General features: G+C 45.5%; 2 protein-coding genes across 2 annotated transcripts; one reads left to right on the top strand and one right to left on the bottom strand.

The window, feature by feature from the left end:
• Positions 1-6,019: 6,019 nt before the first annotated feature.
• Positions 6,020-6,484, top strand: LOC138351094 (mucin-22-like). The gene has a single exon (XM_069302721.1). The coding sequence runs from the start codon at positions 6,020-6,022 to the stop codon at positions 6,482-6,484; it is 465 nt and encodes a 154-aa protein (XP_069158822.1).
• Positions 6,485-9,931: 3,447 nt separating this feature from the next.
• On the bottom strand, positions 9,932-11,614 carry LOC138351093 (uncharacterized). Its single transcript, XM_069302720.1, has one exon. It carries the CDS (start codon positions 11,612-11,614, stop codon positions 9,932-9,934), a length of 1,683 nt encoding a protein of 560 aa, XP_069158821.1.
• Between the last annotated feature and the right edge of the window lie 13,298 nt (positions 11,615-24,912).

The raw sequence follows: 24,912 nt of genomic DNA, 5'->3' as shown, positions 1-24,912 counted from the left end.
GAGACGAAGTTAAATATGTGTTGAATCTGTTATTAACAATTTAAGCGTTGTTACTGTGAACTAATTCTTGATTTGCTAAATTTTTTTGACTGTGTCAGTGGCTGTGTGCCCCAGCCACTGTTATGTTCGATATTGTGGTATTGTGTTATGTTCGAACATGGTGCCGTTCGAACATTTCGAACGGGACGACGACGTTTCGGTCCGTCCTGGACCATTCTCAAGTCTTAATGATGTTCCTGCATCATTTTTGAGTGTGATGTTCATCAATGTCTTAGTTATGTCCTTTGTTGTCCTAGTGAAGTTCATCAGCCTTTTAGGGGTGTTCATCACTGTTCTCTGGGTGTTCATCACTGCCCTCGGGGAGTTCATCACTGTTCTCTGGGTGTTCATCACTGCCCTCGGGGAGTTCATCACTGTTCTCTGGATGTTCATCACTGCCCTCGGGGTGTTCATCACTGTTCTCTGAGTGTTCATCACTGCCCTCGGTGTGTTCATCACTGCCCTCGGTGTGTTCACACCCTCCACCAACACTCACAGATACTAAACACCGCTGATAAAGCAATCAGACAAGGCGTTCATACCCCCTAAACTTATCAACATTAGAAGATGGTTAAGAATAACTTAAGTCAGCGGTGATAATAAGCAAATTTGCGAACGTCGAACATAGCTGATTCCAGCCCTAAGTGCACTGGTTGGTTAGCATTATAATGGCCTTCCACGTGGTATTGTTTAAGGGAGTTCGTAAGACCTATGGTGATGAAATTAATTGGCAATTAAGGAGAGGGTCGTATTGATGCGGTAAATAAAGAGCAGATGTTAGCGTACGTCGGTCAGGGAAGTTTCGAACTTCTAATTATATTAATGAAGGTGACAATGAACTTCCTGCATCATGTTTTATGTTTTGATATGGTAGTGGGGTGGGGTGGGGGGGGGTTGATGGGGGGGTGTGGTGTGGTGTGTGTGGTGTGTGGGGGGGTTGTGTGTGGTAGTGGTGTGGGGGGGGGGTGGTGTGGTGTGGTTGTGTGGTGTTGTGTGTAATGTGGTGGTGGTGGTGTGGTGGTGTGTGGTGTAGTGGTTTGTGGTGTGGAGTGCTGTGGGGTAGTGTGGTGGTGGTGTGATGGTGGTGGTGGTGGCGTGGTGTCGTGTGGTGTGGAGTTGTGGTGATGTGGTGTGGTGTGGTGTAGTAGTGGTGGTGGTCGTGTGGTGGTGGGGGGGGGAAAGTGTAATTACCTAACTGTTGTTACAGTACGAGAGCTACGCTCGTGGTGTCCCGTCTTCCCAGTACTCTTTGTCGTATAACGCTTTGAAACTTCTGACGGTTTTGCCTCCACCACCTTCTCACTTAACTTGCTCAAACCACTCTGCAAAAGTGAACTTTGCAATATATTTCGACCTCTTTGCTTCCTTAGCTTGACTCTATGATCCCTTGTTTTAAGTTGCAGTTCTCAAGAATTCATTTTTGTCGATTCCTGTTACTATTTTGTATGTCGTGATCAAATCCCCTATTTTCCTTCTATCTTCTAGCTTTCGTGCATTTAACACCTCTTGCCTTTCCTCAGAGTACTTATTTTTCAGTTCCAGAAGCCATTTTCATGTATGTCTATGCGCTGACCAGACCACACACTAGAAGTTGAAGGGACGACGACGTTTCGGTCCGTCCTGGACCATTCTCAAGTCGATTGTGACTTGAGTCATTTGCACCTTTTTTTAGGTTATTGGGGTACTTCTTGAGATATGCTCACCATATAACTGCTGCATATTCCAATTTTGGTCTCACGAAGGTCGTGAACAGTTCCTTTAATATTTCACCATCCATGTCTTTAAAAGCAATTTTGAAGTATGGACTCCAGGCAAAATGTAACATGATATCTTGAGGTTATCTTGAGGTTATTTTGAGGTTATCTTGAGATGATTTCGGGGCTTTTTTAGAGTCCCCGCGGCACGTTCCTCGACCAGGCCTCCACCCCCAAGAAGCAGCCCGTGACAGCTGACTAACACCCAGGTACCTAATTTACTGCTAGGTAACAGGGGCATAGGGTGAAAGAAACTCTCCAGAACTACTCCTGGACTTTCTTTATCCTATTCCATAACGTAGCATTTATGCACAATAAACTCCTTCTGGCAAATGGTGTTCCGTACACTTATGTCCGGGTCATTTAGTGTTGCGTAACACCACTAGCGTAACATGGATTAGTCGTTGAGATGTAAGTCTCGTCCTAATCACACACTCAGACCTTGACAAAGCACTCAAGTGAGGGCGAAAGACTTGCTGTAAATCTTAACATAAATTTCACAAATACTTAAGCATGGGTTTTTTTTCTAATATTAATATTATTATTACTATCCGACCACAAACACAGTCGTCAATGAGATAATGTTTGTCTACGGAAGACAAAATGTTATATATAGAGGACATAAACATGATTGATATGGTTGTTGAAGGAAATGTAGCGCTCCTGTTGAGAGATATCGAATTCCTGCTATAAGGAATAAAGGTGTTTCTTTTTTCTTTAGGTTTTTCATTAAAGACTGTTTTTCCCTTAAATCTGATTTTCTTTAGGTATGTTTTGACGCTAAAGCTGTTTTGCCTTTGGGTTTTTTTGTTGTTGTTCGTCAGATCATACCAATAGGTATGATCTGCATCCTGTGATCATGCCCTGAACTCGGATTCGTGAAGCAGTTACGCAAGCACTTACGAACCTGTACATCTTTTTTCGATCTTTGGTGGCTTTGCTTACAATTATTAAACAGTTAATGAGCTCTGAAGCACCAGGAGGCTGTTTATAACAATAACAACAGATGATTGGGAAGTTTTCATGCTTGTAAACTGTTTAATAACTGTAACCAAAGGCGTCAAAGATTGAGGAAAGATGTTCACGTTCGTAAGTACTTGCGTAACTGCTTCGTGAATCTGGCCACTGGGCATCATTGAGGGATGTACGGACAACACGTGACCTCCGTGCTAAGTGGCTCGTCTTCAGTCACGAACGGACTTTGCCGCACGTGAACACGTGAACACTTTGTACAAAATTGTTCCTGGGTCGTAATCATTTTGTTTGGCCAACGCAGTCTCTAAATCGCAACCTAATTGAAGAGCAGTTCACAGGTGCAAACTGCTGCATAGTCTGCAAGAGATGGGAAAGGTTTCACTTGCAGTGTGTACTCAATCCTAATGATGAGTTTCAGAACTTATTGAAAGGCTACTGGATTCTCTTATTTCTATTATCAGAAAATAGACAATAAAGAAAAGAGGGAAATTAAAATTACCGATGAATCATTAGTTGCCGAGCTGTGTTTAATATTATATATATCAGATATTTAGAAAAATGTACATTGTGTTTTCAAAATTTGTATTCCTAATACTGATAGTCTTAAGCTTGTTCATATTTCAGCATTTATTGTATAAATAAAAGTATTGCGACCCCTGAATATTTCTCAACTATAAACCAACTCTCAGTAAAATTTAGTGAGTTGTACGAATAAATTTTGAGCCAACTGTGTGCTTGGTAAAAGCAAAAACGTATGATTATATATATCATAAAATTGTTCCCCCCCAAGATTCATGATCCCAACATTGCTATCATCTACGTTCAATGATAACGACTTTAACGATAGATGTTATTTCCCTCCGGAATTATCTAAGAGATATACATACACCAATCAAAAACACGCAGAGTGTTTACATCAACACAAGTGATATAAGCTTACATAAAATACCTTCCCGCTAAAAGAAACTATCATTAAAACTAGATTTTGAGAAGAAAATCTGTGATTACAATTAAAGAAGAGTAGATTTCAGTTTTAAAGTTATCACTAAGATATCATGCGCATCACTAAGATATCGTGCGCACAATGGAAAAGGCCTGAGATGAGATGAATCAGCTCTCATCACTCCTAACTCATCGGTAATTGTATATAATTTGCCCGGATTAAATCATTTTAGTAAGCAATGGTCTCGTAGGTTATCCGGGAACCAGTTGGAACTGATCACATTAAAGATAAGGAGCTCAACAGGAAGGGGATTAACACCGAAATATGCCTTCAGCAAGCATTGTTTCATGCCGCCAGTGAATGTTCCAGGCATAAGGCTTCATACACATTATACATATTTATCTCTAACATAAATGTTTTCACATATCTTTCAAGATTCCAGCTACTGTATATCTCATCACTAGATTTAATCATCTGAGACGTGTTTACCCTTTTTCAATGATTCTCTTCTCGCCTGGCTAAGCCTTCTCCACCACCCAGACCGCTCTTCCTATTCTCCTTAGGCGACCTGAAGTGAGGCTTCTCTGGCATGCCTTGCACTCAGATCAAACCCAGGTGTTGTTGCATCTCAGAGCTGCAACAACACAACAGGTGATTGCAGCCTTCCATAAATGAGGGCTCTCCATGCATGGGATTGTCTATTAGCAGCTCCATGTCAGCAACAAGCACACACCTTCACCCACTATATTTATGTAATACAGTAAGCTTTGTTCTGATATTGCAATCCACACAGAATATAGCTGCATTTGGGACCAGGCAGAGGCTGGCAGATTCTGTCTGCGTGGACTGCTCCAGAAAAGCAGAGTACGCTGGCGACTCGTTACATCCAAGTCCACAGCAGACACAGAACATCGTGTCCTGATTACCTCCCAATTCTGCTCTATTTTGCAGCAAGCAAAATACAAGTACAAGCAGCTGACCCACACAGCATAACACTCCTTCAGGTAGAAGGAGCAAATTGCGGATTTACATTATGTATATCCTAACCTTGTCTGGGTCCTCAAATCACACCCGATGTTCCCGGGTTCGATCCCGGGTGATTGAATGGTTTGGTTCGTTGCTTGGGTGAGGGATTGATTTGCTGATCGGTTGGTTGATTGATTCGGTGGTTGGATGCTTGGTTTTTTATTGGGTTTTTGGGTAGCTGGTTGATTGGGCAGCTTCTTGATTGGGTAGCTGGTTGGTAGGTTGACTGGGTAGCTGATTGGTTGGTTGATTGGGGAGCTGGTTGGTTGGTTGATTGGGGAGCTGGTTGGTTGGTTGATTGGGTAACTGGTTGGTTGATTGGGTAGCTGGTTGGTTGGTTGATTGGGGAGCTGGTTGGTTGGTTGATTGGGGAGCTGGTTGGTTGATTGGGGGAGCTGGTTGGTTGGTTGATTGGGGAGCTGGTTGGTTGGTTGATTGGGTAGCTGGTTTGTTTGGCAGATGGTTGATTTGTGGGTTGGTATGCTGGGGAGGTGCTTCGAAAGTGTATTGCTGATTGGTTGGGTTGTTGTTGTGCTGGATGGCCGAGTGATTAGTTGGTTAATTGTTGGTTGGTTTGATCGGGTGGGTGATTGACTGATTGGTTGGGTGATTGGATGGTTAATTAGGTGGCTGATTGTGTGTTTGGTTGTGTGGGTGGTTAGCTGAATAGGCTATGTTACGCTAGATTAGGATAGATTCATGGAAAACAATTCAACTGTTTTACCCAACCAGAAACGTACAAACCCAAGCAACCCTCTTAACCTATCGAGCCTGATGCAGGGAAATCGCCAATATTATAGTGCTTAAACGTTCCAATTCCGTAATAAAAGCGACGGTGAGAATAAGACAGAATGATACGAGATATGAAGTTCGTATCAGTGGAGGTCTCTCTCCACACCTATATCTCCGAGGCCTCTCCACCTGCGTCTGTCTGTCGAGTCTTTAAGAACCTCCATGTTGCCTGCCACCTGATAATAGCGTTTTCAGAAATGACTTGCTTGAGAGGCTGATAGGTCTTAAAGAGTTATGGTGATTGTAACCTGGGCTAAGGTTTCACCCACGGCTTTAGTGCCTACTTGTGAGATCTGTATACCTCTTATCTCCATGATGGCGGCCTAGTCGGTATTTACCAAGTTTACGAGTCCCAAAGCGCGACGAGCTTGTCCTCAACTCAGAGTTATTACGGTTTAGGAGAACCTCATAGCGCTTCGCAGGTCGTAAAGTGCTTACTAAACAACGAGCTCCGCCGCCTTGAGCGACGTGCGAGAGGCAGAGATCTCTTATGTGGACACGTAAGTGGTTGGCGAGTCCTGCCTTTGTTCTGGGGCGCTACGTGGGCATAGTCACAGCTCCGGAGTATCTCATGGGCACGGACACAGCCCCGGGGTACCTCATGGGCACGGACACAACCCCGGGGTATCTCATGGGCACGGACACAACCCCTGAGCGCCACATGGGCACGGACACAACCCCGGGGTACCTCATGGGCACGGACACAACCCCTGAGCGCCACATGGGCACGGACACAACCCCTGAGCGCCACATGGGCACGGACACAACCCCGGGGTACCTCATGGGCACGGACACAACCCCTGAGCGCTTCATGGGCACGGACACAACCCCGAAGCGCCACATGGGCACGGACACAGCCCCTGAGCGCCACATGGGCACGGACACAGCCCCTGAGCGCTTCATGGGCACGGACACAACCCCCGGAGCACCTCATGGGCACGGACACAATCCTTGAGCACCTCATGAGCACGGACACAATCCTTGAGCACCTCATGGGCACGGACCAAGCTCTTAGGGCCCAGCTTACGTCTAGAGGAAAAATGAAAAAAACGCTTCATAACCAAATTACTGTCAACATTAGTGTTAGATATTGTGAGATACAGGAGTACACGCCTTCTGGCTCCTGTTAGCATCTCTTAACTCCTGTTAAAGCTCCTGTTAGTTCTGCCTTCTCATAACTGCATTGCTATGCTGTGGGAGCTGCAGTATTGACCCCTTTTCCAGGTGTTATCAGCTCGTTCTGTAGGGTCTGATAAGCGTCAAATTAGAAGTGGTTCTCTCTAACCAAAAGCGTGAGATTCTTGACAGTTCGTCTAATTTAGTAAAGCCAATCCTCATTAGTCAGAGAAAGCGTCGATATCACGGCGCTTTTACTTTCAGTAAAGCTTCGGATTTTGGACGCTGTGGTCGCAAGCGTCGAATTTGCGGTGCTTTGACTGTGAGGACAGGTTGACATGATAGCTATAACGTCCGCTGTAAATGTTGAAGAAAACAGGATAACACAATATTGAAGAAAACAGGATAACACTGAATAGTGAAGAATACAAGATATCACTGAATGTTGAAAAATACAAGATAACTCTGATGGTAAGGGATATAAAGAAACTTTTCATGTTTTAAGAATATAGAGATTGTTTTGAATTTTAAAGAATATAGGATAACTGAATGTCGAATAAGATGAAGATAACTTTTAACACGGTTTCTAGCTTAGTGTCTTGTGTATATATTAAACTGGTTTTGGGATTGAAAAAAAATCTCATATACATATATCTTTTTTTATAATATTAGGGGTTAAAGAAATGTCATTTAAACATTCATGTAATCAATAACCTCATGTTATTAAGAAGGTGTTCACAAGCTTAGGGGCTGATGACGGAATTATGGTATTGGAACCCCTCTCAGCCATATTGGAACCTCTCTTTGTCATATTGGACCTCCTCTCAGATATATTGGAACTTCAGCCATATTGGAACCACTCTCTGCCATATTGGAACCACTCTCTATCATATTGGAACCACTCTCAGCCATATTGGAACCTCTCTTTGTCATATTGAACCACCTCTCAGACATATTGGAACCACTCTCTGCCATATTGGAACCACTCTCTGCCATATTGGAACCATTATTTATCCCATAGTGTAAATAAATTGGCTGACAATTTTTTTGATGGCATTCGAAACCTTTGATCGTTTTCAACCTTTTAGGCTTTGTTTTGAAATCCTAAATTGGCGAATTTTATTACTTTGTAATTGTCATGCCTATTTATCACCCTCGCAGACGTCGCTCGGACACGGCTGGAACACGTCACCTATTCATAGATATTTTTTTCCCATTTACCAGTCATTTAAAATTATTCCTAGAGCGATATGGATGTTTATTTTTATATTAAGACCAACACCACCTCTATTTTAGACTTTTGTTGGACTTTTTAATATATAAACAAGACTTATATATATATATATATATATATATATATATATATATATATATATATATACACAACTCACTGGGCATTAAAAAAAACTTAAGCAATATTTTTAAGCTAAAATGTTCAAAAATTAATTATACTGTTTTTTCATAAATCTTCTACGAACCGCTGCCGCGTTGACCACGTTTTGAGTCGATGCATAGAAATTGTAGTCTTTAGCCTCCATTAAGAAGATCTGTAGCCGAGATAAGCGAGATGTTTGTGAGGCTGCGTTACCCTAGCGACCGGCTAGAGGGGAGCCGACATACAAGGAAACTCGCCAGTGTTGATATTGTGTTATTGATAGCTCGGTGTGTGTGTGTGTGTGTGTTTGTACAGTGTTAGTGGTGTTGTGCACGTGTGTGTCTGCGAGGGTATATATATGTGTGTGTGTGTGTGTGTGTGTGTGTGTGTGTGTGTGTGTGTGTGTGTGTGTGTGTGTGTGTGTGTGTGGTTGTTTGTGGGGCGGACTCGCCTGTTTGTACTCACCCACATGTGCTGGCCTTATGTAGGTCGTTTGGCTATAAGTTGTTTAATATAATAGCTCTATTCATTTGTTGTTCTTAGATCAGGTGTACTTTGAATACTACGAATTGAGTTAGTATCGACATATACCTCAGCTAATCTATATCATTTATCTCCGACATTCAGGTTGTGAAAATGAGTTGCTGAGATCTCTCTATTCTCATGTCATGCCGACACTCTATCGACTGGGTTATGTGTAGTCTCAATGAGGAATTCTCTCTTCTCAGTTTTGTCTCCAGGATTCCATGTATATCCCGTCGTTCTGTTCTGTTTTTCTTTACTATAAACATTGCGTCTCTGTCTACTTAGTTAGTTCCCTTAATGATCTTGTATGTGGTAATCTTGTCTGCTCTATTGCTGCTTTAATCCAGTGTAGTGAATTCAATTGGTTAGAGATTTTGAGGATGACTGTTAATAGCTTCTAGAGTTATGCTCCTCATAGCTTCGGTGTTAATCAGGCTTTAACTTGATGGGTGTACAATGTATAGAGAAACTAATGGGTATCTATGCAAAGGAAGGCTCTCAGCCTGGTAACAGGAGCCAGCAGTCGTCTGGTCCTGTACCCACCTGGGTAAACAAAAAAATCTTTCCAAGGGAGAATATAGTTAAAAATTTTACCAGGATTAAAAGACACAGTCGGTTTTCTAAGATTATTGACATATCAACTGAGCTACACACACTGTAAGGAGTTTTCTGTGGAGGATTGAGTGAACTGTCAAAAGTTTCTTAGAATTTATTTCAATTTAATTTGAATAAAGCTGGCGAAGGGTAGGGCCATTATTTCTCAATTTTGACACAAAACAAAGTATTAAGTAGAACTGTTCTCTCGCAAATAAAGTGTAATCTAAGTTCCTTTCTCATGTTAACAGTTCTGACAGTTCTGGGACAACCCAGGATATGGTTCACATAGCTGTTCATTTTACTATATGGAGGAACGAGAATTTGATTTTTTTTAAGCTGCCTCGGTTATGAATCAATCGCTGCCTTGTGGGGTAGTGAGCCATAGAAAGTTGCATTTACAAATTCATACACTGAAACGTGTATAATATTTGATGTAGGAGATGATAACCTCGTGAAATACATCTGTTCTTCAATCTACAGTTTAGAGCTGTTGTGTATAATCGCCTCTCCTGTGTGGCAGTGAATACAAGCGTTGTCTCACTGTAGTAAGACTGAGTTGAATTACTCAGACTGTTAAGAAAGGAACACACTTAGAAAGGGGTTAGGATACGGATTTGGGATGGGACGGGGTGAAGGAATGGTGCCCAACCACTTAGACGGTCGGGGGGATTGCATAATTAGGCCTAGGACAAGTTAGGTTGGTAGCTAAGTTGTTGCAGTTTTTTTTTGCCTGTTGATAAATAGTGCACATTGCGGACCTTTTTCCCTTATTTTTTTTAGGTGGTTTCGCTAGTCAATATTTTGTTCGTTCCTTCCCTGGTGGCTGTAGTTGCTGCCTGTGGTGCTCTGTGTTGCTGGGGGAAGTCCCTGGTGGCTGTAGTTGCTGCCTGTGGTGCTCTGTGTTGCTGGGGGAAGTCCCTGGTGGCTGTAGTTGCTGCCTGTGGTGCTCTGTGTTGCTGGGGGAAGTCCCTGGTGGCTGTAGTTGCTGCCTGTGGTGCTCTGTGTTGCTGGGGGAAGTCCCTGGTGGCTGTAGTTGCTGCCTGTGGTGCTCTGTGTTGCTGGGGGAAGTCCCTGGTGGCTGTAGTTGCTGCCTGTGGTGCTCTGTGTTGCTGGGGGAAGTCCCTGGTGGCTGTAGTTGCTGTTTGTGGTGTTCTGTGTTGCTGGGGGAAGTCCCTGGTGGCTGTAGTTGCTGCCTGTGGTGCTCTGTGTTGCTGGGGGAAGTCCCTGGTGGCTGTAGTTGTTACCTGTGGTGCTCTGTGTTGCTGGGGGAAGTCCCTGGTGGCTGTAGTTGCTGCCTGTGGTGCTCTGTGTTGCTGGGGGAAGTCCCTGGTGGCTGTAGTTGCTGCCTGTGGTGCTCTGTGTTGCTGGGGGAAGTCCCTGGTGGCTGTAGTTGCTGCCTGTGGTGCTCTGTGTTGCTGGGGGAAGTCCCTGGTGGCTGTAGTTGCTGCCTGTGGTGTTCTGTGTTGCTGGGGGAAGTCCCTGGTGGCTGTAGTTGCTGCCTGTGGTGTTCTGTGTTGCTGGGGGAAGTCCCTGGTGGCTGTAGTTGCTGCCTGTGGTGTTCTGTGTTGCTGGGGGAAGTCCCTGGTGGCTGTAGTTGCTGCCTGTGGTGCTCTGTGTTGCTGGGGGAAGTCCCTGGTGGCTGTAGTTGCTACCTGTGGTGTTCTGTGTTGCTGGGGGAAGTCCCTGGTGGCTGTAGTTGCTGCCTGTGGTGTTCTGTGTTGCTGGGGGAAGTCCCTGGTGGCTGTAGTTGCTGCCTGTGGTGTTCTGTGTTGCTGGGGGAAGTCCCTGGTGGCTGTAGTTGCTGCCTGTGGTGCTCTGTGTTGCTGGGGGAAGTCCCTGGTGGCTGTAGTTGCTGCCTGTGGTGTTCTGTGTTGCTGGGGGAAGTCCCTGGTGGCTGTAGTTGCTGCCTGTGGTGCTCTGTGTTGCTGGGGGAAGTCCCTGGTGGCTGTAGTTGCTGCCTGTGGTGCTCTGTGTTGCTGGGGGAAGTCCCTGGTGGCTGTAGTTGCTGCCTGTGGTGCTCTGTGTTGCTGGGGGAAGTCCCTGGTGGCTGTAGTTGCTGCCTGTGGTGCTCTGTGTTGCTGGGGGAAGTCCCTGGTGGCTGTAGTTGTTACCTGTGGTGCTCTGTGTTGCTGGGGAAGTCCCTGGTGGCTGTAGTTGCTGCCTGTGGTGCTCTGTGTTGCTGGGGGAAGTCCCTGGTGGCTGTAGTTGCTGCCTGTGGTGCTCTGTGTTGCTGGGGAAGTCCCTGGTGGCTGTAGTTGCTGCCTGTGGTGTTCTGTGTTGCTGGGGGAAGTCCCTGGTGGCTGTAGTTGCTGCCTGTGGTGTTCTGTGTTGCTGGGGGAAGTCCCTGGTGGCTGTAGTTGCTGCCTGTGGTGTTCTGTGTTGCTGGGGGAAGTCCCTGGTGGCTGTAGTTGCTGCCTGTGGTGTTCCGTGTTGCTGGGGGAAGTCTTGCTTGTTGGGTTGATATAAAGTCATTGTTTGGTTACTGACTTCACACGGGAGACATCTCCCGTCACGCAGGGTGCAGCCGCACCTCTACAGATCTCCAGTATCATCTATTGATACTGGTAATGGCTCAAATGGGCCACCACTTACGGGCTATTCATGCCCGTGCCTCCTTTTGGGTGGCTTAATCTTCATCAATCATCAATCAGTCACTGACTTCAGTACTTATACTGATACATGACTAGCACCGTCCAAGCTTGGCGGGCGTCTTCTACGCTCTCTGTTGTGTACCTGCCGTTGGCGTATGAAACGCAGCACATACAAACGGATGGTGCTGTTTGCTATGAACATGACACTATCTTTTATGGATAAATGGTTAGCCTATTGCCTCTCTGATGGCTGACTACCTCTTCTTCAGAGTTACGATTGAATGCTCCTGTCGTTTACATTCCATCAAAGGAATTCCATTACCCGAGACTTCCATTAGCGAAGCGCTTCACCAGCTGGAGGGATTCTCAACTCCACGAGGTATCCCATATCAATGCACTCGGAAATATCTATCAACCCAAGAGACATTATCTACAAACATTAATAAAGATTTTCTAGTGATGTTTGATCAACATTTTGCACGTCTTATGTGATGTGATGATGGAGATTTGCAACGCATTTCGTGTGACTTTTTGATGGTTATGATTGAAAAAGAATCATTAAATCCTTCGTTTAAGTATTGCCAGAGGTTGATTCTTGCGTTGGGGGTTATTTTCAGGCTTCTATGAGGGCAAGTTGGAGGTTATTTTCAGGCTTCTATAAGGGCAAGTTGGAGGTTATTTTCAGGCTTCTATAAGGGCAAGTTGGAGGTTATTTTCAGGCTTCTATAAGGGCAAGTTGGAGGTTATTTTCAGGCTTCTATAAGGGCAAGTTGGAGGTTATTTTCAGGCTTCTATAAGGGCAAGTTGGAGGTTATTTTCAGGCTTCTATAAGGGCAAGTTGGAGGTTATTTTCAGGCTTCTATAAGGGCAAGTTGGAGGTTATTTTCAGGCTTCTATAAGGGCAAGTTGGAGGTTATTTTCAGGCTTCTATAAGGGCAAGTTGGAGGTTATTTTCAGGCTTCTATAAGGGCAAGTTGGAGGTTATTTTCAGGCTTCTATAAGGGCAAGTTGGAGGTTATTTTCAGGCTTCTATAAGGGCAAGTTGGAGGTTATTTTCAGGCTTCTATAAGGGCACGTTGGGGGTTATTTTCAGGCTTCAATAAGGGCGCTTGGAGGTCATTTTTAGGCTTCCATAAGGGCACGTTTGAGGTTATTTTCAGGCATATATGAGGGCGCTTGGAGGTTATTTTAAGACTTCCATAAAGGCGAGAGGAACGGAAAGGATTGTTAGTTTTTACAGTAGAGGAGAGATACAGGACGGGAGAGAGAGAGAGGGAGAGAGGCCTCGACCCCCAGATGGTAACGAAGCAACACTGCCATAAACTCACCCACACGATATCCCTCTCCGGTTGTCAATTAGCGTTCATTAGTTACCTCATTATTGGTCGCCACGAGAGGCTCAAGGGACTTGCTATATATATATATATTCATGCTTGTTTAATTGGTAGAAATCTGCTGCAGGGAGCAACAGAAAGAGAGACTCCTGAAGCCCGAGTTCAGACACCCATACCTGCATGAGGCTTCAGGCAGCCTCGTAACTATTGCCTCACAGTGTGTCTGTACATAACTGTTCAATCTAAGGTAATCATAGTTAGGTTATAGGCCATATCTGCCGCTATTAAATTATTATTATGTGTATTTAAAGCCTAGTTATCAGAATAATCTCATGTCCAGCATTTAGGTTAATAACAGATAAATATAAAAATGCAGACGCCAATAATTTGGAGATCAAATGAGAATTTAATTGTTCTTTATATTAAATATTAAGGGAATTTAATATTTAATATAAAGAATATAATTAGGCAAAGTTTATTTTTCTAAAGAATACACTTATTAGGTTCTTTTGCTGTGGAGGAAAATATTAGATTAAAATAATTATAAAAAAAATGTATCGGATTCTTAAAGAAAACGATGGACGGCTGCAAACAGTAAATTGTATTTGAAATCAATTTTGAGACATCAATCGTGACTGACCTCAATTTTGAGACACCAGTTTTGATTGACATCAATTTTGAGACACCCATTTTGATTGACATCAATTTTGAGACAAGACCTCATCAATTGTGAAAGAAGAAAACACAGAACTTGTCACTGTTAATCCCATATTAGTCTCCTGATATGGGATCAGAAGGCAGGATAAACATTATCCTAATGTTTACAAAATATTTCGTATCGTAATCCATATGGAGAGATGCCAGTGATGATGTTCATTGATGTATAATGTACAATTTACTTTTGTTATCGAATGTTATCATCTGGATATTCACTTATTTTGTTTATTGTTATTGTGAGTTGGAATTTTCCTTGTAATAAATATAGGTCATAAGCAACACATCATCATCACCAAAGCGTTATTTTGACGTAAGGACGTAAAAACGTTGCCAGGTCGTTTTTGACGTAATAATATAGGAACATTGCTGTAATGTTGGAGCCGGTCGGCCGAGCGGACAGCACGCTGGACTTGTGATCCTGTGGTCCTGGGTTCGATCCCAGGCGCCGGCGAGAAACAATGGGCACAGTTTCTTTCATCCTATGTCCCTGTTACCTAGCAGTAAAATAGGTACCTGGGTGTTAGTCAGCTGTCACGCGCTGCTTCCTGGGGGTGGAGGCCTGGTCGAGGACCGGGCCGCGGGGACACTAAAAAGCCCCGAAATCATCTCAAGATAAGATGTTACACAGTGAGTAATCACAAATTACTCTCGTAATTTAAAATTACTCACAATAAATGAAACATTAAACAAATTAAAACAAGATTGAAACGTTGCTGTGATCTTATTACAGCGATATAACGTCGTTACAACGTCAAAGTAATATTTTGTTGACGTTGTAACGACGTAGTAACGTCACCAAAACATAATTCTGACGATTGATGAAGATTAAGCTAACCAAGGCCTCGTAGCTGAGTGGACAGCTCTCTGGGGTCCTAGTCTTAAGGGGGCCTTGGTTCGATTCCCGGCCGAGGCAGAAACAAATGGGCAGAGTTTCTTTCACCCTGATTCTCTGTTCACCTAGCAGTAAATAGGTACGTGGATTCTGCAGACACAAATAGTAAATACACACACATTTCTGGGAGGTGAAATCCTGTAAAAGTACAGTAGAAAGATCTGGGGGTTGATATCACACCGAACCTGTCCCCAGAAGCCCACATCAAAAGAATATCATAAGCGGCATATGCGAGGTTGGCTAACATCAGAACTGCTTTTAGAAATTTATGAGAGGAATCATTCAGAACCTTGTATACAACATTTGTCAGACCAATCCTAGAGAATGTGGCTCCAGTGTGGCGTCCGTATCTCGTCAAGCGCAAGACGAAGTTGGAGAAGGATCAAAGGTTTGCCACCAGACTAGTTCCAGCAGTAAGAGTTATGGGTTAAGTGGAAAGTCTTCATGAATTGAATCTCACGTCGCTGGAAGACAGAAGAGTTTGCAGAGTTACCTGATTACCACATACATAATTCTCAGGGGGGAATTGACAGGATAGATAAAAACAGACTTTTTAGCACGCGTGGTACTCGCACAAGAAGACACAAATAGAAACTGAGTTCCCAGATGAGACAAAGACATACGAGAGTATTTTTTTCAATGTCAAAATATGAACAAACAGAATGCATTAAGAAGTAATGCGGTGGAGGCAGACTCCATAAACAGTTCTAAATGCAGATATGATAGAGTTCAATAGGCTCAGGAACCTGTACACCAGTTGATTGCCAGTTCAAAGGCGGGACCAAAGGGCTGAAGCTCTTGCACAATTAGCTGAATGCTAATGTTAAACACACACACACACACACACACACACACACACGCACACGCACGCACGCACACACACACACACACACACACACACACACACACACACACACACACACACACACACTTTAAGAACAAGAACGAGAGGTCATAGATATAAACCAGCTAAACACAGATGCCGAAGAAATATAAGAAAATTCACTTTTGCAAACAGAGTGGTAGACGGTTGGAACAAGTTAGGTGAGAAGGTGGTGGAGGCCAAGACCGTCAGTAGTTTCCAAGCGTTATATGACATAGAGTGCTGGGAAGACGGGACACCACGAGCGTAGCTCTCATCCTGTAACTACACTTAGGTAATTACACTTAGGTAATTACACACACACACACACACACCTGTGCTGTAGGTAAGAGTGCGTTCCAAATTGTAACCCAAATGAGGGTGCGAAAGTGATTACAATGTCGACAGTTAAGACCACTGACGACATTCAACATACGAACACAAAGACCCAGGAAAATGTTATTAGGTTAAGCTATTTTAATAGCCAAGTTATCAGGACTAGGAAGCTATTTATGAACAATAAATTATATTTTCGAAAGGTTCCCGTGGAAGCAGAATTGTTTCCCCCCCCCCTGTTACTATGGGTCTTCGTCTGCTTTTCCCAATCGTTTAAGAGATTTACGACATTAATGAAAATATTCATTGGTATTGAAGCGGAACGCACGCATGCCCACAAGCGCCCACGCCCGCACGCACGCACCCCCAGCAGGCGCACACACATGCACGCTCGCACCCCCCAGCAGGCACACACACACACACACACATACATACATGCACGCACTCACACAAGCAGGCCCGCACGCACGCACCCCCAGCAGGCGCACACACATGCACGCTCGCACCCCCCAGCAGGCACACACACACACACACACACACACACACACACACCACACACACACACACACACACATGCACGCACTCACAAAAGCAGGCCCGCACGCACGCTCACCCGCCCGCAAGCAGGCCCGCACGCACGCTCACCCGCCCGCAAGCACTCAAGCCCATGTAAGCACATTCAAAACCAAAAACCAATGTTCTTTGCTATTACGTATTTAAAAACTAATCGAAAAATTGAATAAAGAGCATCAGAGGACGTAACAAGTCTACTTTATTAGGGCAAATGTCAGGTCGAGAGCGGCCAGAGAGGTGAGTTTTCAATTCAAGTTTTATAGACCAATAAAATCTGACAATTTATAGGTGTTGGGAAGTGGAGTGTGCAGGCGGCGGCCGGCGACGTCCACAAGCCTTACCTGTAGTGCAGTCTGGAGGCCCTCACACTAGAAGTTGAAGGGACGACGACGTTTCAGTCTGTCCTGGACCATTCTCAAGTGAATCGACTTGAGAATGGTCCAGGACGGACCGAAACGTCGTCGTCCCTTCAACTTCTAGTGTGTGGTCTGGTCAACATACTTCAGCCACGTTATTGTGACTCATCGTCTACTGCATAGTTTACTGCATAGGGGAGCCGGTTGGCCGAGCGGGCAGCACACTGGACTTGTGATCCTGTGGTCGCGGGTTCGATCCCGCGCGCCGGCGAGAAACAATGGGCAGAGTTTCTTTCACCCTATGCCCCCTGTTACATAGCGGTAAAATAGGTACCTGGGTGTTAGTCAGCTGTCACGGGCTGCTTCCTGGGGGTGGAGGCCTGGTCGAGGACCAGGCCGCGGGGACACTAAAGCCCCGAAATCACCTCAAGATAAAATAGTTGTTATGTTTCTGTCACACACACACACACACACACACACACACACACACACACACACCACACACACACACACAGTCACACACACGAACGTATTATTATATATATATTATAATTTTGTGAATAGTTAAGCCGAAGATGGGTAAATACTGGTTCAGTAACAGGGTTGTTGATTTGTGGAACCAATTGCCGCGTAACATTGTGGAGGTGGGGTCCCTCGATTGTTTCAAGCGCGGGTTGGACAAGTATATGAGTGGGATTGGGTGGTTATAGATAGGAGCTGCCTCGTATGGGCCAATAGGCCTTCTGCAGTTACCCTTGTTCTTATGTTCTTATGTTCTTAAGATAGGTTTAGGTGTTAATGTTCAATTGGCGATTATATGTCTTTGCAGAACATGGCTAATGGAAGCCTCTATAGAGGTCCAATTCGAACATAGAAAGCGAGTGAATTAGTGTTCGAGAATTGGGTAGTTAATGATTGGGTTAACGAGCATTTGAGTACTTTGGTTATTTACGACATACTGGAGCACCGACAATGTGTCCCTACGAAGCTGTTTCAATGTCTCGTACCCTGATCCTCAGTGTGCGAAACGCTGCGATTATGTCTCGTACCCTGATTCTAAGTGTACGAAACGCTGCGATATGTCTCGTACCCTGATCCTCAGTGTACGAAACGCTGCGATATGTCTCGTACCCTGATTCTAAGTGTACGAAACGCTGCGATATGTCCTCGTACCTGATCCTCAGTGTCCGAAACGCTGCGATATGCCTCGTACCCTGATCCTCAGTGTACGAAACGCTGCGATATGCCTCGTACCCTGATCCTCAGTGTTCGAAAACGCTGCGATATGCCTCGTACCCTGATCCTCAGTGTACGAAAACGCTGCGATATGCCTCGTACCCTGATCCTCAGTGTTCGAAACGCTGCGATATGCCTTTGTACCCTGATCCTCAGTGTCCGAAACGCTGCGATATGCCTCGTACCCTGATCTTCATTGTACGAAACGCTGCGATATGCCCTCTTACCCTGATCCTCAGTGTACGAAATGCTGCGATATGTCTCGTGGCCTCAGCATCAGTCCAGCGCACGAGCGTAGACCCAAATATATTTACAACTATGATCTGCCGTGATAAACTAGAGTCGGAGAGCAGGAGATACGAAGATTATTTCTGATATATCGACTTTATTTATTTTTTGTTCCAAATCTTACAAGATGGAATGACTGGCAATAAACGATGGATGCGCGGAGGAGCAGTGGACAGTGAAGCGAATTTGCCAGGCCCTCCAGTGAGGCGCTGAGGGAGAGAGAGAGAAGTGATTGAGAAGGGGAGAGAGAGAGAGAGAGATAGGGTGTGTGTGGTGAGAGAGAGAGATAGGGTGTGTGTGGTGAGAGAGAGAGATTAGGGTGTGTGTGGTGAGAGAGAGAGAGATAGGGTGTGTGTGGTGAGAGAGAGAGAGATAGGGTGTGTGTGGTGAGAGAGAGAGAGATAGGGTGTGTGTGGTGAGAGAGAGAGAGATAGGGTGTGTGTGTGTGAGAGAGAGAGATAGGGTGTGTGTGGTGAGAGAGAGAGAGATAGGGTTGTGTGTGGTGAGAGAGAGAGATAGGGTGTGTGTGGTGAGAAGAGAGAGAGATAGGTGTGTGTGGTGAGGAGAGGAGAGATAGGGTGTGGTTGGTGAGAGAGAGAGAGATAGGGTGTGTGTGGGTGAGAGAGAGAGAGAGATAGGGGTGTGTGGTGGTGAGAGAGAGAGAGAGATAGGGTGTGTGTGGTGAGAGAGAGAGAGAGATAGGGTGTGTGTGGTTGAGAGAGAGAGAGATAGGTGTGTGTGGTGAGAGAGAGAGAGATAGGGTGTGGTGGTGAGAGAGAGAGAGATAGGGTGTGTGTGGTGAGAGAGAGAGAGATAGGGTGGTGTGTGGTGAGAGAGAGAGATAGGGTGTGTGGTGAGAGAGGAGAGAGAGAGAAGAGAGAGAGAGAGAGAGAGAGAGAGAGAGAGAGAGAGAGAGAAGAGAGAGAGAGAGAGAGAGAGAGAGAGAGAGAGATGGTACATTAAAGTGTGACTGGAAAATGCAGCACCAGGGATCCCGTTCTCTTTATTTGCCACGTCGTAAAAAAAAAAATCCAACGTTTCAACCTAACCAGAAACGTGCAAACCCAAGCAACCCACCAAACCTATTGATTCCAATGCACATAAAACGTGAATATTAGTGAACCGTTTACGCTTGTTAATAGGTTGCAATTGTGACGTTGTTAACGATAACGTAAAAATAAAGAGAGGGGCGACCTATTAGAGGACAGGTTGCACCAGGGTGTATGTGTAGCCCAAGCTCCACACAGCTTGGGCTTGGACCAAAGAGGCTAAAGCTCAACCCCCGCAAGCACAAACTAGATACCTGGTTGATGGGGTTCTGGGAGTTCTTTTACTCCCCAAGCCCGGCCCGAGGCGAGACTTGACTTGTGAGAGTTTGGTCCACCCAGGCTGTTGCTTGGAGCGGCCCGCAGGCCCACATACCCACACAGTCCGGTTGGTCCGGCACTCCTTGGAGGAAACAATCTAGTTTCCTCTTGAAGGAACAAACACTCGAAGATGCTCCGCGGTTGTTCCTGCAATATTTCTGATGCTCGCTGCATCAGAAATATGAGTCCATCAACTGATGGACTCAAGATGAGTACATCAACTGAATATAAACAGCCACAAACGGCAGCACAGTCTACGAGGGTTGTGCTTGGAAACACCTCCTTCCCCCTCTACCTCCTGGAGCGCTTTTCTGAGATTTCGACCCTGTCCTTGATGCAGGCGATGAGTCACAATAACGTGGCTAAAGTATGTTGACCAGACCACACACTAGAAGGTGAAGGGACGACGACGTTTTCGATCCGTCCTGGACCACAATCGACTTGAGAATGGTCCAGGACGACCGAAACGTCGTCGTCCCTTCACCTTCTAGTGTGTGGTCTGGTCACAGTCCCTGATCCTCGTGTGTTGCCCTTGAGGGTCAACTGGAGTGTGTAGGGTGATTTACGCTACAGATTACGCCATCTGCTGCCACCCACTATCACCCTCCCTCCCTCAACCAGCGTCACAGCTGCCCCCCCCCCTCCGGTGGCCCCGCAGCTGCCCCCCCCCCCCCTCCGGTGGCCGCAGTTAGCTGTCAACCCCCCCCCCCCCGCAAGCCGCGGGGGGTTGACAGCTAACAAAGACGAGAGTTCCGTCAACAAAATGTGTCATCAGTCCAGCCAATGTTGATGTCTGCATTAATTGGGCGCCAATTGATGCACAACTATATCATACCCAATTCAGACTCCGAACCAATATAGAAGCATCAAGAGGAAACATTATGGGCCAATAGGCCTCTCTGCAGATACTTCCATTCTTATGTTTTTATACCCATTGGTTCGTGTTCTGTCATATGTAAATGTCAATCACCTCACCCAAAACTTTTGTACCATATCACTTCACCCAAATGCGAGTATAAGTATGGATGCATTATGCCATGTTTACAGGTTACAGTTGTGTGTGTAAAGTCTTTGAAAATGTAATAAGTTATTACGAAACGCGTTTCAGACCGTCAGACTAGAAATAAAAATGAATTTTTGAGAATTGATTTTTCAATTACTATTGACAGTGAAAAGAAATATTGAGAAAATTCATGTTAGAATTATTAATCTCACCTTTTCGGTCATATTCAACAACATATGTTTACAAGAAAGACTGCTACCAAAATATACTATATATATATATATATATATATATATATATATATATATATATATATATATATATATATAGGGGGGTACCACCACTGGTGTAATTATAGGGACCCACAGCCTCAGAGAAGGGAACACAGAGCACTCAGGGAAAAACTTGACATTTAACTCTGAATACGAAAGAGTGTTCACTTCTCCTACCACCCCCTTTTTTTTTTATTATGATGTACACTTTATTATGCAAGGTTATACAGTTACATATCTGATTTTATACAAAAAATGAACATTAAGAGGACACAAGAAAAGTTCGCTTCCTAGAGGCTGTAGATTTCCTCGAACTCCTCCGACGCCGGGCAGGAACCGAGGATGCAGCGGGCATTTTCCCCTCTGGATCGCGACACTGAGGCGCTGAAAGAGAAAACTTGCTGCTCTAGGGTCTCTTGTGGTGTCAATGAGCTTGGAACCAAGATCCTTAAGAAACCTTCTTGCACTCTCACCCCATGGGCCTAGGGTCTCAGACCCTATTGGAACGAAATTGTACTTTGATCTAATTGCCTGTACTTGACTGACTTTTGTTTTTCTCTGTGTGTCGCTGCGGCTCCTGCCGTGCCGGCAGAGAGGGTGATGTATGTCGTTGCCAGGGTGGATACGCAAGTATAGTCCCATGCTAACTGCCTGCCACCCTTCCACGGACGCAGTGTGATTCCGTCTGGTCGGCCGGCAAAGCTAACAGAGTCACGGTTCAGTAGGTTGCGGGGCTCTCTCTCCGCTGGACACTGAGCAGAGGCAAGGCTTCTTTTAATGATGTCGTTGGACTTCGTCGTGTCTAGTGTGCCAACCACCCGATTTTCCACAGTGCAGGCCATGCAATCCATATTCGTCAGCATCTGCCTCGCCGCAAATACACCTGTGAACAGTGTGGATAGGGGCAGCAAGGCGGAGAGCGACTGCAATACGGAGCTCCTGCGGATCAAGACGTGTGCCTGTCGCAGACATAGGGACTGCCAGAAGGAAGTCCCCTGCATGGGGAGCCTGCACAGCTGTGAGGCGTGCACGATCACTGGGGGTTGTTGCTGCCTCCAGCAAAGCTGTGGCTTCTTTGTCTACAATGGGGCTGTCCCAACTGGATTGTTTCTTGGCTTTCGGCATGGCTGGTCTGAGTGCTGGGTCTGTCATGGCACCCCATTTCGTGTCACATTCCGTGTAGTGGGGTCCTGTATCCCCGCTACATCACTCAGGGTGTCAGGTAGAATTTCCTTAACCAGGTCATCTGATGCTGAGGAGGAAGACAGGAAGGCTGGGACTGCAATTTGGGTGGCGGTGCGGACACCCAAGCCACCGAGCCTGACAGGAAGAGTGGCTTGTTTCCACTGGCATTCGTTGAGAGAGAGGTTAACAACTTTTTCCAGCATGGTCTTCAGTAGGAGGTCATACTCGTCAAGCTTTGGGTTGTTGTAAGATGGGGCGCACCTCAGAAAGTAGGTTAGCCTCGGAAGGGATAGGCATTTGGTGAGGAGATAAAAAGCATCGTGGGCATCGATGTCACCTATTCTGTCTTCCATCCTCCTAAGGTCTGCGATTTCTTGTCGAGGATCTCCTCAATGGCGTTAGACCCGAGGGAGCTCCAAGGAGGGTGCTGTTCTCGGCCCTAATGACATGGGCTCCAGGCAAGGCAGACCTTATTCTAGCTACGATGTCTGGGTTGGAGGAGACTACTTCACACTTGGAAGGGTTCAGGACGAGACCCCAGGCTTACTTCTTGCTCCCTTATTTTCCTGATATCTGACAAGAGGTGGTCTACGGTGCCAGCTATAGTGCCATCATCCAAAAACCAGATGTTGAACTCGCTGGACAAGCTTTCGGTGATTTCTTTTAAGACTAAGCAGAAAAGAAGGGGAGCAAGAGGATCACCTTGTTGAATATATATATATATATATATATATATATATATATATATATATATATATATATATATATATATATATATATATATATATGGTGCACAACTTGCCTAAACACGCAAGTGAAGTTATACAACTTTAGAACACTTTCCCACCAGGAGACTCGAACCCTAGCCAGCACAGAAGCCTTCCAGCAACTGGCATAACAGGTACGCCTTTAACCCACTGCACCACGCTCAGACGTTTCGGTCCGTCCTGGACCGAAACGTCGGTCCAAACGACTTGAGAATGGTCCAGGACGGACCGAAACGTCGTCGTCCCTTCCCCTTCTAGTGTGTGGTCTGGTCAACATCAGCACAGACATGATGGCTGTGTATATACCTTGAGACAAACACAGACGGTCTGACAGACCTGTCACACATAACTAGTTTCCTTATTTGTTAAAACTGCATATATCGTTTGGTAAAGCTGGATATAGAAAGGTTGAATTTGGTCGCTCAGGTTAAGCTAGGTCGTGTTAGATTCCCTGCCAGCCCCCCTGCCAGCCCCCTGTCAGCCCCCCTGCCAGCACCCTGCACACTTAAGGGCACACTTTGTTGACATAGTGGCAAGCCTAACACAACACCTGAAGGACAGGCCACTTACGGGGACCACTTATACACACTACCTCATAATGCGACGTCGTTCGTAGCCTCATAAGTGACCTCGGTTGAATTATTGAATGATAACGAACTCTTCATTACCCCCCCCCCCAAGACATCATCAACACACTCACACGAAGCTTCATACTCGTATTAACTCCCGCTGATCACACTAATCTAACTCACAGGATAATAAAATGCTGATCAGCGAACACTGTTCGCATGATTTCTGGTCGCCAATCGCGGGTGAATGTTTACGGTAAAAACAACATTGTCATCCATTATTGAAGCAGGAGCGAAGGTCGACCAGGTGCGAGGATCGGCATAGTAATTCACACGGGAACCCTCGCCTCCCGACCTTTCAAGGGGGCAGACTTATGGTGATGGCGCCCCAGTGCCTTGAGCAGAGTGGTTTATATAAGCACTCTGCGAGCTGCCAGTGTGTGTGTGTGTGTACCCCGTCTTGCTGCCCGGGCTCTTCCCTGCTCCCCCACTTTGTCTTGTGTAGTTTATTGGTCTTGATCGTGCAGTGATTTTTGAGTGTGTGTGTACTGGCCTAGTTGTGCTTGCGGGGGTTGAGCGTTGGCTCTTTGGTCCCGCCTCTCAACTGTCAATCTACTGGTGTACAGATTCCTGAGCCTATTGGGCTCTATCATATCTATACTTGTGACTGTTTATGGAGTCAGCCTCCACCACATCACTGCCTAGTGCATTCCATTTACTACTACTCTGACACTGAAAAAGTTCTTTCTGGTGTCTCTGTGGCTCATTTGGGTACTCAGCTTCCACCTGTGTCCCCTTGTTCGCGTACCACCCGTGTTAAATAATCCATCCTTGTCTACCTTGTCAACACCCCTGAGAATTTTGTATGTGGTGATCATGTCTCCCCGAGCTCTTCTGTCTTCCAACGTGAGGTGCAGTTCACGCAGCCTTTCCTCATAACTCATGCCTCTTAGATCTAGGACAAGCCTAGATAGAATTGCCTAGAATTGCCATACCTATGAACTTTTTCCAGCTTCGTCTTGTGCTTGACAAGGTACGGGCTCCATGCTGGGGCCGCATACTCACACTTCGGGATCCTCGTGAGGGCAGTAGCACTCCAGGTTGCAGTTCTTGACCATGTTGTGGTACAGTTGACTAAGGCGCATCCGGGAACATCCCATGAATGAGGTTCGAACCCTCATCAAGACCCTTGTGGATTTTATTCATTTGCTACATCAAATGAATAAATTTGTGATTTTTGTGTATATAACCGTTGGCGCCTCGACTGACCGTCTTCTCTCAGATGCGACTGTAAACACTGGCATTGTATCACTTACACTTCATTTAGGCTGATCGAATACTTTCCGGCACTTACCTATTTATATTTATCTCTCGCACACTATTACCTCCCTTTTTCCCACCTCCATAACTCCGTTCTTACTC

This window comes from Procambarus clarkii, chromosome 48, assembly GCF_040958095.1.
Source record: "Procambarus clarkii isolate CNS0578487 chromosome 48, FALCON_Pclarkii_2.0, whole genome shotgun sequence".
NCBI classification, from domain to species: domain Eukaryota; kingdom Metazoa; phylum Arthropoda; class Malacostraca; order Decapoda; family Cambaridae; genus Procambarus; species Procambarus clarkii.
This window is presented reverse-complemented; position numbering and strand designations above follow the sequence as displayed.

What these genes read in the sequence shown, in the direction of transcription:
- LOC138351094 (XM_069302721.1), top strand. Translation starts at nt 6,020, where the DNA reads ATGTGGACACGTAAGTGGTTGGCGAGTCCTGCCTTTGTTCTGGGGCGC.
- LOC138351093 (XM_069302720.1), bottom strand. Translation starts at nt 11,614, where the DNA reads ATGACTTTATATCAACCCAACAAGCAAGACTTCCCCCAGCAACACGGA.